Source organism: Uloborus diversus, chromosome 1 (genome assembly GCF_026930045.1).
Source record: "Uloborus diversus isolate 005 chromosome 1, Udiv.v.3.1, whole genome shotgun sequence".
Classification (NCBI taxonomy): Eukaryota; Metazoa; Arthropoda; class Arachnida; order Araneae; family Uloboridae; genus Uloborus; species Uloborus diversus.
The window spans coordinates 208,440,962-208,461,891 of NC_072731.1; the positions used below are offsets into that span (position 1 = coordinate 208,440,962).

General features: G+C 33.2%; 1 protein-coding gene across 1 annotated transcript in view; it reads left to right on the plus strand.

Moving 5' to 3' along the window:
• LOC129218411 (caskin-1-like) overlaps positions 1 to 20,930 on the plus strand; it is a gene marked incomplete in the record, with an annotated part of 129,453 nt that overhangs the window by 72,283 nt on the left and 36,240 nt on the right. The window contains 4 exon segments of the mRNA XM_054852667.1: positions 14,442 to 14,536; positions 15,608 to 15,698; positions 16,457 to 16,626; positions 17,291 to 17,433. Coding sequence (XP_054708642.1) covers positions 14,442 to 14,536; positions 15,608 to 15,698; positions 16,457 to 16,626; positions 17,291 to 17,433 — 499 coding nt within the window.

A 20,930-nucleotide genomic window follows, 5' to 3' on the forward strand; every position in this document is an offset into this window, starting at 1 on the left:
TGAAATTTTTTTTTCCATCAAATCAAGTTTTATATGTAAGGGTGGAAGAATCATTTTCTTGCGGGGTAAGAGGTTAATTAAAAAATTAAGTGTTGCCACATCAGAAACTTACAGCTATTCTAACTGAAATAAAATATTCTATTAAAGAATAATTCTTGCCAATGATGTTTTTCACAATATAAATATATATACTAAAAGGCGGTCGTATACTTCTAGTTATTGAAATAAAAATGAAATCAAATTATTTTTATGACATAATAAGCGGGGGTGCATGAAAATGTTATAGAGGTTATAACAAATAAAAGTGATATATTGGACGCTCATATCATTCGGCAATTATCATTACAATTAAATAAGTAACTCAATACACCTGATAGTATTCATGTTAGAAAAATCATGTCTCACTGTGTATTTAGAGTTTTGTTTGTAAGATTTAGGGTTAAAACGTGATGATGACTGTTAAACGTCTGATTGTGTGCATATCGACTTAAACCATATGCTAATGAATGAATGGTATTATTACAAGATTGAATAGCTGGCTAAAACCGCATTAAAGATCGAATATAATGGCTTTTTTCGCTTTGCAATAAATAAATGCTCGACGCTTCATCTAATCCACAAAGAAAGTGTCTTAGAAGAAATTGTGGGATGAGTTGGTTTACCTTTAGATACCTGTTACTTAACCTTCAAACCTTAAGATAATGACAGCTGCAAATTATTTATAGTATTAAAAACATCGATCAGCCCTCATCTAGTCACATCCACATCCCAGTTTGTCTGGGTTTAGATAAGGACCTTTTTTAAATGACTTTTTCTTGTTATAGACTTTTAGGCTCATTTGCCTGATCTAGCAAAAAAGCTGTTGGGATTCGAAACAACATATTAAGAATAATTATTGCTTTGAATAATAATGAGTAAACAGTTAGGTAATATGCAATAAGTTGAAGAGTTAAAAGTGAAGCTCCGTGAGCAAAATGTACCGAGGGTCAATTTTTTAATAATTGAAGCTACGTTGCCTAAATTATAAAACTAAAATTACATTTATCACCGGTTCGAATTCAGCTTTTTAATGGAGTGAATTAGTTTGGTTAAGTGCTTAGCTGAGGATCTGTTAAACAAATGTATAGGGTCAAATAAAAGAGTTCGAGGAAAGTATGAGACTAGGATTCTTTTAGTGATTACCAAGATAGTTGCTTTTTTAGAATTGCTGGGCTCCATACTACATTATGTCGAAAATAGCAGAATTTTATTTTTTATTTCATTAATCAAGCAAAGAATAGTGCCGAAACAGAATAATCTGAACTCATTATGCACAAAAAATATTTTTGCACCCCCTCCCCCACCTCTACCCTCTCCTCGGAGCTGCATAAAGTGCCACTGCACCGGATTTAAGTATATGATGCAAATTCTTTGAAAGCGTGTGGCGACATTGACTTTTCTCTGTAATCCCGTGACACTTTTCTGCGGGGAAAAAAAAAAAAAAAGTTTTCTTATTTGCAGACTTTTTTTTTACCTTCTTTTTCCTCTGCTGTTCGTAAGCTTCGAAGTAATCTGGGCGAAATAATGATTCTCGTGGTATTCTTCGCATTTATTTTGCCCTAATTAAGTGGTACATGACTGAGAGAAGGAAATGAATGTCATTGAGGGCTCGTTAAATGGTTCTGTTTTCCTGTCCTTGAGATGCAGTACCGTTCTGGCAGCCATTTTGTTTCTCTGGTATAATATTTACCAGAGTCCCCCTTGTCGTTTCAACGTGTCTTCTTGCTGCAATAATTGTATTCTTCTCAGTGCTGAAATTGAGAGGAGGGGGGGGGGGGACGCCCTCCGAAACATTTGGTTTTGTGTTGTACAAACATTGCAAATGTTATGTTAATTTGTTTTGAACCATCCTTTCTTTTGGTGAGTCCCCTAAAACCGCAATATTTTTTTTCCCATTATGCCTTGCTACTGTTGCATTTGCCGCATAGTGTGCGGACTTCATTCGGATGGGGCGCCGCCCCAGGCGGGCGTCATTGATGGTAGAGCTTAATGGCTCTTTTGATCAGTCTCAGTTAGAAAACTTAAAAGTTAAACAATATAGTAAGCTAGACCTAATAAATTAGGATAATTGCCTACCACACTTATCATGAAGATCGCAGGTTAGGCCCACGTCTATAAAGAAGACTTCAATCAATAATAAAAATATTATTGAGCGGCAAGGGAGGGAAAGAGTGACAATAATTATTCTTATGAACATTCGCAAAGATTTGAAATGGAACGTCAGCTGAAACAAGCAATTTCCACCTTCAGTGATAGGAATAGTCGTTCGGCGTGCTCATTGGGCGGTCATAAATCCGCCGCAGTAAGCCACGCTTACTCAACAGACAGTAATGGCGGGAAAACCTACTTCGGTAGTATCAAACGTAGAGAGAAAATGAACTGGTAGCTAGCAGAGACACAATTTGAATCCGCTATCCACGCAGTTCAAGCAGAAGATTTTGAAGGGTAATTGTTAACTTATCGATAACAGTGTTATTTGATTTGGGAGAAACAGGGGGGACCTGTTGAGTTTCATTAACAGCATTAAGAATTTTAGGCGAGGGGCCCATGTAGGTGCAAGTTTCAGGTTTATTTCTCCGATTGCATAGTGTGCGGAAAAGCGAGAACACTGCTCAGCTACATATGAATCCTTTCTTCCTCGTAAAAAACCGAACAGGAATCAGTTTTCAGTTTTGTTGTGTTTCAAGATTTGTATGCTTGACTAATAATGTGCTTTGCATGAAGTCAACAATATTGAGTAATCTTGGTTGACGGTTTGCTGCGGTGCTTTTCACCAGAAAGCTGCATTACCGGCCTGGGGATTTCAGAGCACAGCATCGATCTCACAGAATTTCATCGGAGACAAGACATTGAAGAGTCAATAATATATTCTTGAGTCAATAATCTAGTCTTGTAATCCCAGTATTTTGTTTGCACTTCAAAACAGGGTTGTCCTATTTTGTCCACCCCGGAAAAAACCGCCGGAAAAAAGGTGGAAAAAAAAACGTCCCGAACAAAATGTCATTTTGTCCATTTTGTCCACTTCATCAGTAAACTGAAAGTTTTGAGTTAAAAGTTTGAAAATAATAAATAATTACATATAGATTTTTCCTATTCAAGTAATATTTTAATATAAAAATAGCATACATAAATATGTATATAAATAATTGATTGGAAAATATTTTAAAGTGAAAATTAAAAAAGTAAGATCAGTTGACGTTTGTGTAAGTGTGTTGATAAATTAACTGAGTGTTAAAATAAATTATAATGCATGTAATAGCATTTATAAAACAAGCACATCAGCTGTAAATTTTAAGATGTTTATCAGTAATATATGCAGGTTTATTGCCCATAATAAGTGTTTTCATAAAATTAAAAAGCAGAAATAAAAAGTTTTTAAAGGTTGGAGTTTCAAAACATTAAAAATCATATTTAAAAAAAAAGAAACTGCTTGATATCAATAAAAGAAATGTTGGCATGAAGTGAAATCTGTTCTTGCATTACAAATACAAATGTGATGATCAGCAACAGGCTCTGACTAGGCTGTTCCCCCTAGTCAATTTATTAGTCCGCAATGAAGATTAATGGCCATTTTAAAGCTATCTACCTTCCTGCCTATTATAGCCTTTTTCGGTGCACTGTTCTGAGTACCCACAACCCTACTAAAGTAATATTTTTTCTTCATTTGTATGACAATAACAGATCCATAAAATATGCTGAGTACATAAATATTTTACTGTGGGGTGGGGGTGACATCAATAAAAACTCGAAAAATATAACAGTTATAAAATGTTTTTAGTTTATAAAGCTTTGTTTTGTATGTATGTATGTCTCCAAGCATTTCATTTGACTTTCCCATTCAGTTTATTTTCTACTATTGTATGATAATAGTCTAATCATGCCCAATAGCTTATTCACATTGTTAAATTTTATTACTTTTAAGTAAATTATGATCTAAAATTAGCTGCACCAATGTGTAATTTTTTTTTTTTTAATTTATGAAATTCTAAGCTAATGATTATATTTTACTTACATAATAGAAAATGTATTAGAATTATATACTAATATTATTACACCATAACAATAAATTTATGTTTGTATAATCAGTTTATTTTTCATTTCGTCCATTTCGTCCAGTTTTGTCCAATTTCTTCCGGCGCACAGTGGGGCGAAAATGCCAAAGAGCGCTTAAAAGTGTTTTTAAACCTCTCTCGCTTATTTGTTTACTCAGGCATGTTATAATGGATTTTTCTCGATTTGTTTGGGCTCAAAGTCCAAAGTTCGCAGGTTTACGCAGCTAATTCCTTTTCAGGGTATTTCTACAGACCATTGGTGACTAATTAATATTAATTTCTAAGAGGACATAAGAGGACATTTTTTTATAGAGCGTTTTAAAAAAAATAACTTTGAAATCCCCAGTTTTCGGTTTTGATCAAAACCAACTATCTGTTTGAATATTCGATTATTCTTTATTTTTGTTCTTTTACTATCGTCGGACACGAGAGAAATTAAATATACCCGCCATTAATAAGAAAAAAAATATATAGATTGCTTCAAAGCAATATGTTTAAATCCCCTTCATTCATGGTTCTTCACCTGCTAAAGGTTATCTTTAGCTTTGTAGTGGACGAAGAGCTCTAAAATTGTAGTTCTGATTGCCTAAGATATAGGCCTGTGCAAATATATTAATCCGCAATTGGTTGAATATAGAAAAAAAATTACCCTTTTAAGCGGTTTTTGTAGTTTTCGTCCCACTGTGCGGCGTCCCGAACTTTTTACAAAAGAGTATACAAAATAGCAACCCCGCTTCAAAATGAAATACTACACAAGACTTACTACACATAATATAAATTTGTAAGAAAACAAGGTTGTCACCATCAGCGCTTCGGCGGGTTGCCAGCACACGCAATATGCAATTCTAGCAGTGGCGCACTGTGGAATTTCGCCCGGGGGGGGGGGGGTCCACCATTCTCATACCATACTCCAACACGCATCTAAAATATTCTTTTGATTTTTTCGACTGTCCAGAACAAAAAAAAAGAATAGTTAATTAGCATTAGTTAATAAAATTAATTTATGAATAACAAATACTTAAAGTATCAGAAAGCACAAGAGTGAATGTATTTATCCCTCATAGTTAAAAATAAAAACAGCGGAGCAAAATCATCACTCTAGAACAATTTATGTTCATATACAGTTCGATTTTGTAGAGAAAGAGAAAAAAAAATATATTTTTTAAATTATTAAATCTGAAATTATTGTTGCTTTTGCTTGGAATTATTTTACGTACTACATATATAGGATCCTATCAAATTGAAAAGGGCCATAGAAGGGGGGGGGGGGTCTGGACCTCTTAGACCCTCCCCTTGTGTACGCTGTTCGTCACTGAATTCTAGTAAATACTAGATTTATACCAATAGTATTTTGTGCTCAGAAGAATGGTAACGTCGACCTCTTTCGATTTTTGGCTCCGTTAACTGAATTTGTTGGTAATTAATTTCATGCAAATTTTACAGAAACCCTCACTCTCAACGCTTGTAATTAAGTTCAAGCTCCGACTTCTGAGAAATTGCTTCTAGTACTAGTCTTTTACCCGACTGGGTTCAAAATGTGAAAATACTTTAATATTTCTCAGTGTTTTATGCAGCAGAATAAAGGCGGCTATGATGTGTATCAATTGATTAAAATCAGTAGCTTTAATCATGATTTAAATTATTTGATTTAAAAAAAGCTTTGATTTTTATCATTTTTTAATAAACTCTGAAAATCAACTTGAAAAAATCGAAATATTATTAGTTTTGTTTTGTTTTTTTCTTGCTAGAATAACCCTTTTCCTTTATTTTTGTATCTAGGGGAAGGAGTGATCCCCAAACTCTTTTGTCCCAACGCCCTCCTCTAGCGGTTAACAAACACCTTTCGTTTTCAGTAGAAAACCCATAAACTGGAGCTAGTGAGCATCGATATGATTAAAAATGTAAAAAAGATTCAATCTAAATTATGGGGAAAAAAAGAAAAAAAAAAGAAAAATCCGAATTTTTGATTACAAAAAAGAAAAGAAATCATGCTTTTTAACACATGAACAAAATCAATACTAACTATGTAGTTTTTGCTATAAAACAACAATTGGTTTTGTAAGTCTAAAACCACTGAATTAAATCGTGTAAAAACTGAAAAGTACGAAACGTCGAATTCACACGTTTTAAAACTGTGGCCAGACATGGTATGCCTCGACTTAAAACACCATTACACGGCCTCCTAATGATGAGCAGTTGATTAAGATTCAGGAATTTCATTTGCATCGTGAGTAGATGTTTTGCACGTTCATCCATTGCTTTGACCACACCAGGGAGGTGTTCGAAAGTTGTTAGAGGAAGAGATTCATGGATAAAATTAATCTGCTCTTTTACGTTCAATATTTCTTCCATCCTTTTGTTCGTTTTTGTGGAAAAGTTTCTGAATACTTTCGTAATTAACGAGTACTTGCGCGAGGCATTAATTTAACTGATAATGCATATCAACTCTTCTAGGTCCTGGTGGGTGAGTTCAGATAAGCTTCGACACTCTATCTTTAATAACTTGTTCCTTCTTAATTAGGTTGCGTTAACTGACTAGTTAATAAAACGTTAATAATGAGGTTTTGAAGAGGCTAAAATATGTCAACAGATTTTGTTTCAGCTTGATAAATCTGGTAAGTTAAATTGGCTTTTAATATTTATTACAGTTAGAGCTTTTTGACTGTTATTTTGCTGTGGGGTAATTGATTTCTGTCGAACTTACCCACTTTTTTCGTTTTTCTTATTATTTTGCATTTTCTTGCTCTAAAACCTTTTGGCAAAAAGTAAAAAAGGAAAAATATGCTTGATTTGACGACACAGCTATGTAGATGATTCTCGTGTTAGAATAATACTGTCTGGTAGACTTTTACAGATTCGGGAATGTATATATAATTGCCCCTAAAAATATTGAGACTCCCCAACTTCCTTTATTCTTCTGAATATAACATATCCGCTTTCCCCTCTATATTTGGAAACATTCAAGTATTTCATAAGCACAAATAGTTAGTCATGTAGCTAATTTTTAGGTCTCTCTCTTCACCTTACTTTCACATTCACTTCTAGTCCATCATGGTACGTGAAATCCACAACAAAGAAATCGGCTTTAACTACCGAAACACAGCTTTATTAGTAGAACTAACATTTTGTAATACTTTGGCAAAATAAATTTTGTTCATAGACAGATTTTGATCGCAAATTTGCATTTTTATATTTAGTATGGCACATTCATTCTCATCAGAATAGCCATGCTATATTTTCTTATAATTTTTTCAAACCACGGGTGCTCTCTCAATATTCCTTTCGTTGTCGAATGCTGATTTCTTAGCCATTTGTTTTCTTTGTACCCAAACGTAAGGCTGTTTCCAGTTTGGAACGTATTTTAGGCGAGCATAGGCAAGCTGAAAAGTGTGGCAAAGAAAAAAGAGAGGATATGTTTTTAAATATTAAGAAACAAATCACTCACCCTGGTGGGCTTGAACCACCAAGTTTTCGGATTCCCGCAGATTGAGCCATGGAGGCTTCACTTTAGATGAATAGAGGCAGTGAGAAGCAAAGGGATGTATATAAGTGGGTATTTTAAAGTTTTTAGTAAAACCAGGGTTCGTACGGGTCATGGAAATCCTGAAAAGTCATGGGAAAAAAATAAACCAATTTCAAACCTGGAAAAGTCATGGAAAATTAATATTTTCGTTAAAAGTCATGGAAATTCGTTTTAAAGTCATGGAAAAATTTCCTGGGCCAAGAGAAAGTAACAATAGCTGAAAGAGCATTAGAAATCTTGAATGATTTAACAGTATTGCATATAAACCCTATTAAAGCTGGAAATTTTAATGATCCCCATCACAAATCTGAATTTTGAAATCCCATTGCATCCACTTCTCTAGCAGTTGCCCTTCTTTTTTTGCAACGTGATTTTACTGCTTTGACATCACTAGTTTTGAATTTATCATCATTTTTAGCTCATACATCTTATATTCTGTAGTAGCGAACTTACATTTTCTTGATTTTGCCACGCCCACTCAAAAAAAGCAATTTAATTTCTTCCGAATTCGTTTCAATCATTCATGAAAACCATATTATTAAATTTATCAGAGGTTATCCAGGGTTGCCCACTCCTCTTAAGGGCAAGCTGCACTCCCCCTCAATACTGAAGAGACTCCCTAAATCAAGAGCCCCCAAATGAGAGAAATACCCCTCAACCCCCCCTAAAATTTTCAATGGTGCAGTCTGCCCCATGACCCCCCATTACGTGGGCAACACTGGGTTTTCTTGGTTTGTTGAAGGTTTTAAGAAATAAAGATCTTTAATGGGACAATAGAAATTCTAATATTCTAAAACAGTAGTGCCCAATATACGGCCCGCGAAATTGATCCATGTAGCCCATTGTTAGGTTCAATTTCAGTGGAATCAAACACTATGTTCTGGAATTTCTAAACCTATTAATTTATATGCATTTGAAAATGTGTAAATTAGTAAACAAGTACATTTGAGTCAGAAGATTTATTTGCTACTGAATGATATTGTTACAAATTCTGTAAATAGTAATTATTGTAGTAACGTAACCTGTAAATAGTTTTCCGTAATGAATATACAGCCCCTATACATTCGGCTGAAGTATACGACCCCCTATTTTTTTTCCATTGATAAAATTTGTGAATGAAATAAGAAAGTGTAGAACGGTGTAGCATTTTCTGGAATAGTTGAGAGGTCTCTTTCGGTGTGTATAAAAAGCCGTTACGCATGATAAAGAGTTGAGTTTCGATTGAGAATTTGTACTGAGAGTGTATTAGCTCTGTTTATTGCGAGGCATTTCGCTGTGTTGTTTTTCGTATTTGGAAGTAAATACGTGTGTAACCGTTGAGTTTACGGTGTTGTGTGATCTTTGCTTAATTGCTGATGATTCATTTAGCAGTTGTCGACGATCTTTCCTGTACATAGTGTAAATAAATTTCCTGTGTTTCCCTCAAGAACTGTGTCGTCCTTTCAAGAAAGTTGGAAGTCGCACCGGATCCGTTACAATATTTTATAAATATCTGTATTAGAAACATGAATATACTAAAGAATGGCTTTACTCTAAAGAACCAAAATACTGCCATGTTACATTAATAAGATGCATTATTGACACTAAAAGGCAACTTTTAAAGCAAATTTATTGATACTTAGGAATGACTCATTTCAACCTTTGTCCCATTCTTTAATTCTACCCTTTAATAAAGAAAAATATTAGACATTTAATCATCATTATATTGTACTTACTGTATTTTTACTTCACTTAAATTTACATAAAGAAGACAAAAAAGAAGAAATTAGTTTTTGCAGTGTGCTCTAATGTTTTTTCAACCACAAAGAAGTGTTTCAAAGAGGTAATTGCACTCACGTAGAAGTTTTGCTTATTCACATTTCCAAAAATTGGTCAGTTTGATATTAAATAGTACTATTGTTTTTGTGTACCAAGGTCATGAAATTTTTTATGAAGTCATGAAAAAGTCTTGGAAAAGTCATGGAATTTTTTCATCAGAATAGAGTATGAACCCTGGAATCATTATTTTGTGATTGGCAGTTTGTTTCCGTCATATTTTTTGTTCTTCTGAAATTCTGAAGGCAATTCAAATAATCAGCGATTCGAGTAGTAGGAGTTCGGATAATTGGAGTTCTACTGTTTTAAAATTATTTAGCCAATTTTGGCTCACATGAGGGGCAGAAAAGTTGCCGTGCTTCTAACTTTTGCCTCTACCTGGTAAATTCTACATTTTCTATTATCTGTTATTCGAAATCTTACTAAAAATTACGGAAGATGATAAAAAGTTTTTTCATTTCTAACTGATACCCTTTCTCATTTGCAATGCGATTTTAGAACGGTGCGAATCTAATGCTTTCAATTACAAACATTACATTAAAGTTACACCCCGTTATGTGTGGTAATTTCGATCAACCCCTTGTCGTACAAAGCATGTTCGAAATTCCGGACTGAAAGTAATTCTATTTCGTGCTGGTTCGTGGAAAATATGGCGCTGCGCGTTTCACGGCCATTTTACGCGTGGTTATTGCATTCCATGCAATTAAAACTGACATTTAAAAATTCGATGAAAGTTTATGGAGCGACGAGTTTTCGTCTCCGCATCTAATGAATATTTTGTCCATCCCCCCGAGGGAACTGTCAAGGCCACTCTATAATTACATTTTCCACCCATTTTTTAAATTCCCATTTGAAAAATATTATACTCTTTTTTTTTTTTGCTTTCAGTGGACTTTTTTCTCTCTTGCCTTTGCTTGTAAATACGCGCTTTATTTTGGCACTTAGCCAAAAATTTCTGCGTTGTTCTCCGGGCTGGCAACACCTGGAAGCTTTATTGATCACTCTTGTGATTATTCCAGCCCGAGAAAGCGGGAGTTGTGACATTAGTAATGACATTTGATGTATCGTCTTTTAATTTTTGGACAACTTGAATGAAATTTTTGATTGAACAAAGTGGCATTTCGTAACGTTACGTTACATGAATGTTATTCCATCCGGTTAAAACTGAAACCTATTGATTTTTGTATAACTTGTTTTTTTAAAGCTATTTGCTAGTGTTTAAAACTATTCCTTGTTTATCATTCATTTCACTGAATGATAAAAGGGAAGTATGGAAATTAGTAGAATGTTGTTTTGTATTTTACCAATAGGGCTTTAATTTCAAGCAAGCACCGTGCAAAAGCTGTATATTTTTCACTATTTTCTTTATGAGTGGATGAAAATTTTAAATAAGGTTTGTCAGCTCAGTTGTGTGTTAGTGCGTGAATTACTTTTTGATGCAGGAATGTATATATTCATGGTATGTTGATAAAAACTTTCACTTCTTCTAACCAAATCTTAAACTCATGCTTTTTTTTATTTAACTTTTTTTTTTTTAAATTTTTCTGTTCAGGAAAATGTTTTTTGCATTTCTTATTTTTGTGCCCTAAAACTTGATTTTCCAAGTTTAAAAAGCCAAATAGTTTTTAAAAAGTGGGCATTTTTGACGAAAAATAATAAATAAATGAATGAATAAATAAATTAGCGAAAATCACACATCGTACAGCGTTCCTTTTACTTTTCTTTCTTTATTTATTTGCAATAATGATAGGTAAAATGTTTTTACTTGTAATGTTCATTAACGTTTTTTAAAGACTTGTTTCTTAACTTGTATTCTCTGTCACAATCCCAGCGCTTCACTTCCGGTTCAAAAATAATGAAAAACAATAGTCATTATAAATGTAAGAGTGAAGGCTTTCACGGCCGGTGTCAATATTATGAAAGGATTTTTCCGGGCTGTTGTGCCGTGGTATACACTCAGACCACGGCACAACAGCCCGGAAAAATCCTTTCATAATATAGTCATTATAAAGTTAGTTTTGTTAATAAATTTAACCAATTAATTTATAGAGTGAACCTAAGCAGACATATATTTATGTACTTTTAGCATATTAAACTTTTTAAATAATGCAGGTCTTCGAGACTTTTTTAATTCAAGTCAAACAGTGGCGCACACAGGAATTTTGCAAGGAAGGGTTCAGAGTTAAAAAAAAAGTACCAGTTTCATATCATTCCCCAATATGAGAACAAAAAACAGTAAAAAATAAATTATTGAATGATTATTAGCACTAATTATTTAAAAAAATAATAACAGATACTTAATTAAACAACCATAAAGAATTTATGCCTTTACTTTTCTCATTATTCAAAAATGAAAACAGTGAAGCAAATTCATTTATAAGAAGCCCCAACTCTGAAGACCAAGAAAAATCTCTTTTTAATTTGTAATTACAAAACTAAAAACACGATTATTCCAGTGTATTCATTTACAGACAGCAAATTGCCTCTATAGACATTCAAAATATCGTTGAATAAAACCTAGTTTTCTTGTTCATTTTTCGCTTTTATTTATAACTTCCTCAGTGTGTGATGGTGACATTGCTTGCACATTAAAAAAAAAATCTTCTAACAAAAGGATTTTTTTTTTCATTTATAAGAACTGAAATGTTTGCTTTCTTTGTTTAGAATTATTTTACGTATAAAATACATAGAATCATAATCAATAGGAAAAAAATGCAAGAGCTATGGGAGGGGTCCGGACCCCTTGGACCCCTCTCTTGTGTGCGCCATTGAAGTCAAGTCGTCAGTTTAAAAACGTTTTAAAAGATTTTTTTCACTGGACAAAATTGCTTCTAAATTCAAGCATTCAAACTTGCAATACTTAGAGCAGATAATGGTAACTATTAGCTATTATCTCTTTACGCGCAATACGTTTATATTGAAACGAAAGTCAATACCTTTTTTTAAGGATAGGTAACAGGTAAATATGAATGTTTTTTTTTTAAATTTAAAAGACTATTTCCATTAGCATGGTTTGCATTAAAAAGTATGAAACAAAGAAAGTATATGAGTTTTCCAACACTCAACAATTGCAGTTATTATATTATTACTTAATATAGTTATATTTAGGTAATTTTAAAGCAGATATATAAAATTTAAATAAAAAATTTGAGACAAGAAGAAACATGGGCGGTATAGAAAAGCTATCCATTTTAAAGCCGTATACCGCCTCTTTCTCCTTTTTTAGATTTTATTGGATGCTTTAGAATTCACTTAAACATTAAGATTAACCTGCAAGTTTTAAGTGTTGTAATCATGAAATCATATGCTTATTTTGTTTCATACTTCGTAATGCGAACTAAGCTTATATAAATAGTCTTTAGAATTTAAAAAAAAAACACTTTTATATTTTATTGGTATTAAGTTTTGATTGTATTAAACATATTGGCAGTGATTTTTTCCCTAAAATTTATAAAATGCTTGTTACCTCTTACATATAATGCTATAAATGCGATTAAAGGTTGTAATAAGCAATACTTAGCTATGAAATAGAGTTATCACTCCAATTTCAGTTAATAGTTAAGTACGTATAATGATTAATCGCACCCTTGTAATGAGGCATTTCTCCTGGCGCTCTTTTATAAAGTGACAATACTGTGACTAAATTAGGTTTTTAATATTAACTAACTGCATTACCTGGCTTTGCACGGTCTACTTCGAAAATAAAAGTTATGTCAAGTGACACATGTTCAACAATCAGGCTTCAATTAGAGGGGGGGGGGGGGGCGCTGTAAAATTTCCCGTCCAAACAATCATTCTGAAAGAAAAAAAACGTCAAATTTTTTGCTGATCATTGATATAAACTTGATAGTTTGACTTGTACAACACTGATACAAAATAGATTTTTGAGTTTCCACTCTTGTTTTCCCCTGCCAAATTATATACCTTCGATGGCCCCAGCGATTGTTCAGTACACATTAGGGGTGAGACATCGATGTCGATGTTTAGGAAACATCGATGTTTTAAACATCGATGTTTTACTTTCGATATTTTTGCAACATCGATGTTTTGGGTTCGATGTTTTTTCGATGTTGATATTTTTGTATTTTAATTGAAAATTATAATAAAATTTCTCATAAAAGCGACATTGATTGAGAACATGAGAACATCGATCTTCATTTTGAAAAAAAAAAAAAAAACCCCGATGGTATCTATAATTGACACAAAAACATTTAAATCTCAGAATCATCGACATCACCTACATTTGAAAAGTGCAAGAGTTGTGCTCCTCTTAGCTACTATGCAAAATAATCAGCTGCTGGTAGGGTGTTGAGATTATCTGGAATTTCCCAAAACTATTTCAGCTTCAACGGAGTAATGATTGCATTCAAAATAAACATAGAGATTTTTTCAATGTCTGTATTATAAACATAAACGGCGACAGAAAAGCTTCCTCCGGTCTGATTTTTTTTTTTTTTTTTTCTGTTGACTTGCGAAACGTGGTGTTGTACGTACTTGGTTAGAGGACATATAAATATAATTTAATATTAGCTTTACTTGGAAATTTCTGAAATAATAGCTAAATCTTAAGAATTGGCGCAATGCCAAAAATGAATTTCACTGGTCCACTAAGAAACATTTGTTAGAGATTATCATATATGTAAGTTTGTAGTGTAGTATATTCAAAAATGTTTGGAAAAAATTGATAAAAGGATCGATGTTTCGAAACATCGATGTTTTTTAGTCGATGTATCAATAGCATCGATATTTTAATTTCAAACATCGATGTTTTTCCATCGATGTCGCACCTCTAGTACACATGCAAATTTAATGCCTTTTCTTCTTCGATGAAGAAGAGTAATAGTTCCGGCTCTTAAACATGAGTGCCATGAAATTTAAGTTCCGTAAGCAGAACAGGAGTCCTCCAAGTGTTATTTTACGTTTACTTCTAGTGCTATTAAATTATATATTGCATTATATTATTTTTCTCTCATTTGACGTTGTTGTGTGATAAATATTTTTTCTCTTTGAAGGAAACAATCAGTACTCTCCACCTCTCTTCAGCACAGCCAACTATCTCACGCATCCCATGAAGAAGATGACGCCTGGTGGGGGCTCTAACGGCCAAGTATGTTCCTTTTCAAATTCTCTCTCGTGCCAGTTTAGCATTTAAGATCTTAAATTTTGAAAACCTAATGCACCTTTTCTGCATTTCCACCTAGAAAAAAATGCAGTTGTAACAGTCGTGCAGCGTTCGTGTTCGTACTGTTCTTTGAACTACTTGATGTTTAATTTTTTTTTTCTTCAAATTACTATTTGGGTATTCAACTTTACACGAAAAGGCCCTAATTATTTCTCCTTTGGCAAGAAGCAGCCCACTATGATAATTGTCATTATTTTGGTATAAATTTCAAGAAGTGAATCAGAGCAATTTATTTCCTACTAATTTGCTTGTAGTATTAGAAATTTGATAAATGTCAAAAAATTATGATTGCGTTGAGGTTTTTTTTTTTTTTTTTGCTTTAATTTATAAAGTCGTGTGGTTATTAAATCATTCCGTATATACACTGTTGAAAATTCAGGAAAATTTTCTGGTAAATATTACTGAAAAATTGGAGTGAATACAGAACAGACTTTTTTTTACAGTAAATTGTATCGGAAAAATTTCGCGATTACAGTGCCAATTTGTACATACGTGACTTAGGCGCGAATCATATATTTCTCCATACCAGTTACCTACTGCGAAATAAAGTTAAATATAGAGGATAGTGAAGCGATCTTGAACCCCGAACGTAGGTTCAAACCCAGCTGCGTGCATCTCGGTCTTTTTACTCAGCGCTACTAGCCGTAGCGCTCTCGTTTTTTTTTTTTTAACTGTAAAATTTAGGATTTTACAGATTAAGTGAAAAGTGCGTACCGTGAAAAGTGCTTTTCACGGTACGCACTTTTTACCGTGAAATTTCAGTAAAAGTTTTAACAGTGTACTAAGGCTGGACGATTTATCGATGTTCTGCAAAACACGATTATCTCAGTATGAAATTAGGAGTTTTGGAAATTTCGCTCTGGGGAACGATCCATCTTTAAACCGGTATTTTGCTTTGCTTCGACAGAGGAAATGTTACCTTCGTAACGTTTCAGTGTAGCATTTTCTCATGATCGAAGAATGGACAAAACTTATCATTCTTCATGTTTCTTCTAGATTCATCTAGCCCACGTCATAGTACACAGTCAGCCCGACAGCCTGCCAAGCACGCCATCGGATGCCGGGCATTCTCCTAGCCTAACTAAAGGTTTGTCATCACTTAGTATTTCTGGTATTCTTATTCTGTGCAATTCTCACCAAATCGGTAAGATTACCAAGAAAAAGTAACCTCGCCATAATCATGAATGCAACTTCTTGAATGAATAAAACAATTTCTGTTGTTGATTCCAATAAAATTCTATTTATAAAGTAAAATGCAGAACATTTTTTTCTAGTGCGTTAATGTGTTAAAAACTTATTTTATTGCTGTTGTTTAACAGAACAATTTCAAAATGTCACAGATACTACTGCAAACCATTTTGTGGCGAAATATTCTGCAAATATTGCTTTATTGCTGTAAGAATACCCCCCTCCCCCCAACCCAATAAAAGGAACATTTTGTCAATGCGCTGGATACGGAGGGTTACGGGTTAGAGTCGAGTCGTCGTCGGAAAATACTCACCAGTATTTGTACGTAAGTGCCAGGTAAAACTCTTGAGTCTGAAAGTCTTGGCGTCGGTAGTAGTTACCGTGGGTGAGGGCATTTGTATCTTTCCCTACCCTTGAGCACTATATCTAAATTATTGAGATGGTAACACATTGGTTGTTGCGATCTATCTGTGGCTGCTGGAGTCGGAACTCCTGCCTTCCAGTATTTCGAATTATCGGGGCAATCCTTCCAGGATCTTTGTAGGAAGGATTATAATTAGATCAAGAAGTCTGCTTTGAAGCTGATTTTTTTTTTTTAAACATAAATGTGCTATACTTTTTAAATAAAATTTTTGTTTTTTTTTTCTTTTCTTACAGCAGGTCGTCTGTTGAGTGGGACGCAGGCATCCCTAGAGGACCAGGGCATCGAACTGAGCAGCCCAGGGCGGCACAGCCCCGGCGGTAGCAGCGGGGGCAGCAGCGTCTCTAGACACTCTCTCTCCAGTCTAGACAGTGGGAGGGCCTCGGCGCCCGGTTCCGAAGGGAAGGTAAGACATTTAAGAATGTTTATCTTTGTGTGTCCCTTTTGTGTTATCCTTTTACACTACGAAATCTGGCTAATTGAGAGACGAGTCATTTTTCGCGAGTTTTTAGAACCTTCTCATATTTGGAAAGTCCTACATAGTTATTGGTCTTGAAATTAGCCGAGATGGTTTTTCAATTAGACATAAAAATGGCAACTGCTCTGAGATCTGTTGGCGTTCTTCTGTGTTTCCGAAAAAGAACTTTTTACAAAAATCGCGATTTCAAAAGTGAAACTTTCATAAAATCATGATCATTCATTTGAATAGGAACAATCCTACACGAAAAGAAAAAATGCCTGAAATACTTCATTCTGCCATTCGTACTTTATAATTTTTTCTTATAATATTTATTCCAATGATACTTCCATATTTCGAATTATATTCTCTATCAACTGTTTTCACGAAGGAAGAAAAGAAAAATAAAATGTAAAGTAACTTTCACGAAATCGTGAGTATTCTAAAAAATAAATTTTTCGAAAAATAATTAAAAAATCACTAGAACAGAGCCTGGCAACAGGTCCTGATTGGAATCCTGCGGTTTTTAAAATCATAACGCAAGCGTTATACAAGTGACAGATTTAATTATTTATTACATGTTTTAAGTAGATTTTTGTTATTTCTTTCGTAGGTAGTGAATCGTCGCCTATCCATCCAGAGTTATGAAGGTGGCAGCAGCCCCCAACGCCGTTCCTACCACAGTTCTAGTTCGAGCTTGGCGAGTGTTGGCGACGAGTCATCCGGAGTTCCCGGGCCCAATGTCGCTGAGATGATTCTCCACGGACTACCTGTGAGTACAAACTATTAAATTATCTATTGAAAGATTTACCAGCAAATGTTGGCTTTTGAAATTTAGCTTACATTGATAGGTTATGAGAATTTTTGTAGTGCATATTTTATTCTTGTTTAAAGGTTTTCAGGATCTTATTTTGATTTTTATTTGTATTTTATTGACATTTTAAGGAATTATTTAATTCTTAATTGCTGTTCTGGGACCACGTGTCTCGAAAGGACAATGAGTGAGGTAAGTAAGCGTCTACTCGAGGTGATAACCATATATTTCTACAATTTAGGGTTGTTCGGTACTGCAAGTTATCGTTCCATAAACGGAGCTGATGCAGAATTTTAAGCAAATACCGAAACCTGTTTATAGCATCAAAAAGACTGCAGTTTTACTTTGTTGAGCAAGCAAAAACATAAAAAAAAAGCTGCGTACATCTTTACACTAGTAGCTAAAGCTATTTCGGTATGCCAGGGAGTGGTCCGCAAACATGGTACCGCTAAAGTATATGTATGTATGAATTATTTTATGGAGAAAAAAGAAACCCTTATGTGAATGAAACCGCAATACAAGTAAGATGTCGTTTTCGAAAATATGCTAAAACATATATTTAGCCAGATACTTGTTATAATAATTCTTCGGTTGTTATCCATTATGGCATTAGAAAATAAGCTGATGGCAACAACAATTCCTAAGAGTTAAATCGTTAAAATGTCAATTTTCGAAACTAAATGGGACAAAATGTATCGTTTTAAAGAAATTCTTTAGATGGGTCATGTGAACATGTGACGTAGGCTTTTACCGTAGGTGTCAAGCTTTTAATTTTGCCGAAAATACGTAGATCTTAAAAAGAATGATGTGTATGACTATTCACGCAACTAAAGTTACCTGTATAATTAAAAAGGTGAACCAACTAGTATTTTAATTTTTTACCAGGAGCGAGGCCTAACGGGTACCACAAGTTTACTAATAAAACATCAATAGCATATTCTGATCGACAGTTTACATTTTTTAATTTCACTCATGACAAAAAATATTGGAGCATTTTCAGTGTACTGGCAACTTCTGGAGTTATCAGAAAAGGAATCATTTCCTTGATTTATTGTCTCACATTTTACGAAAGGATCATGACTTACTGAGCAATCATTTTTGGAATATATATTACCTGTTCTGTTGTCGTTTTTATAGTGTATGTCACTACAAGTTTCATTTTTATTTCTGTATATTCTTTTGATTTAGGTCATTCCATAGTGACTAACGTAACATTCGCAGCTGATTTTCAAACTCTTTTTACTTACACCGGGAGTAAAAATAAATGTGTTTTGGTTTAATATGCAGATTTAAAATGTACAAGGTGACTATTTTTCATTTCTACCAAGAATTTGAAGCAAAATAAGAGCTGGAATATGTTTTTTCACCAAAAAAGGCATCGTGACTAATGTAACATTTTTGCAACCCTGAGAAACAATGCTCATGTTATGAGGCAAATTTTTCTGAAACTTACGCAGACATTTAAAATTGGCCGATATATTTGTAAGAGGTAAACGATCTATTTTTAAAATTGTACTACAGATTTGTTACAGATGAATCTTTTTTGGCCCTAAATGGTACTTTTCCGAAAAACTGTGTGTGACTAACGTAACGTGACTAACGTAACCATCGAATAACAAGCAATGAATGCATATAAAAAACTTTTTATAATTAATTTCTTGCTCTTATATTATTCTTACACTTTTTAGGAACCTTCTTTGTGTTGTATTATGGTCCTTTCTTTACTTTTTTTCTATATTAGTGTAAGAAATCGAATGGAAGGATTCAGTTTAATTTACTCAATTTGAATGTGCGAAAAAAAATAAACAAATAAAAAAACTGCTTTTACAAACTAAATAACATCATTCTTGGGCTAATTAAATCCTAAATATCTCACTTTTAAAAAATTAACTTTTTGCAAGTTGGTAGTTTCACTGAATTCTAGTATTCTGCTGGTATACTAATTATCGTCATAAGATACTCCGTAATACTTTTCAATGACATATTGCTTTTTAAGGTTTACTGATTCATCGAGCGAATAATGTTGTACATCCTTTTGAATTAAAATGTAATATTGAAAAAAAAATATTCGAACGTTTTTGCAGAATGCATTTTAATTCCAGATATCACCGCAAATGATTGAATTTCTAAATGATCATTCTTGCATTTTTTGAAATATATGGCAGCAGCGCTTATTGTCACTGTATCATGTAACATCTTCATATGTTTTCTAACGAGCAGCCGTTACTTCATTTTAATAATAGGTGGAGATGTATTTTCTAAAAAATAGAGACGTTCTTCTTTGTCAAGACTGTAATTCTATTATCTTAATTCTTAAGCTTGGTTTCTTGTGTTGAATGCACATTCAGTAGAGCGCTCATTTTGCTTTACTCACCTTTTTAATTTTTTAATAATTCTTTAAATTGGAAGTATCTTTATAAAGACTTTTAAAACAGTATTTTTCTAAGTAAACAGAAGGTTTACAATGTAATATTACTGGTATTTTTCACCTTTTATATTTTTAATCGATATAGAATGCCTACATATTCAAAATTGTTTATGAAAATGTACATTAGATTAAATAAGTTTTAAATATTAGCAGTCATTTTTAAAATGTTACGTTAGTCACATGCAAACTGTTACGTTAGTCACAGCTCAAATGTTACGTTAGTCACACTAATTATTTTATATCTACTGAAACTAAAATAAATATTTTGCACTTTTTAAGTAGATATGACACAGATGTAAGAAAATAAAAAGTGCTGTTTGGTTCAATCATCTGGTTTAGTTTTTAAGCAGAAAATAGTACATTTTCGTGACTAACGTAACGTAAATATTTTCAGTGAAATAACCAAACTAATTAAAATACTTATTATATAATGCATGCAAAAAGAACAGTCAATTTTATTGGACCAACATCTAATCATTTAGAATAAACATAGTTCTTTTAAAAATTTGCAAAAATTTTTACATTATACAAGAAAACGTAGATGCCTTTTCTACAACCTCGCACGTTTAGAGCCAGAAGAAAAACACCGAATGAATTTTTTTCAAACTGTTACTGGATTTATGTACTAGAAAGTATGCTAAATGAAATGATAGGTCACAATTAAGGCTTTGTGGTAAAAAAAATTCTGAGGTTGAGGTTGACATTTCTATGGAATGACCCTACTGATAAATTGTCTTTCTTTTGTTGATCGATAGTCTTTCATGCATTGGGCCTTTAATTCTTTTCTAGCTGTAATAAATTTTCAGGTTCCGTGCTACAAATATAGTGTCAAATGTTCATGATCAAATCGTTACTTCATATTTTTACTTGAATTTTCTTTTTGGGCTAATTCAAAAAACTTTGTATGCATATTTTTCATAAAATGTTTCAAAACTCTCTGTGCCAATTTCCTTAAATATAATATTTCAACCGTGGACGTTCGCACATTGTAAAAGCAAATTGGAAGCATAA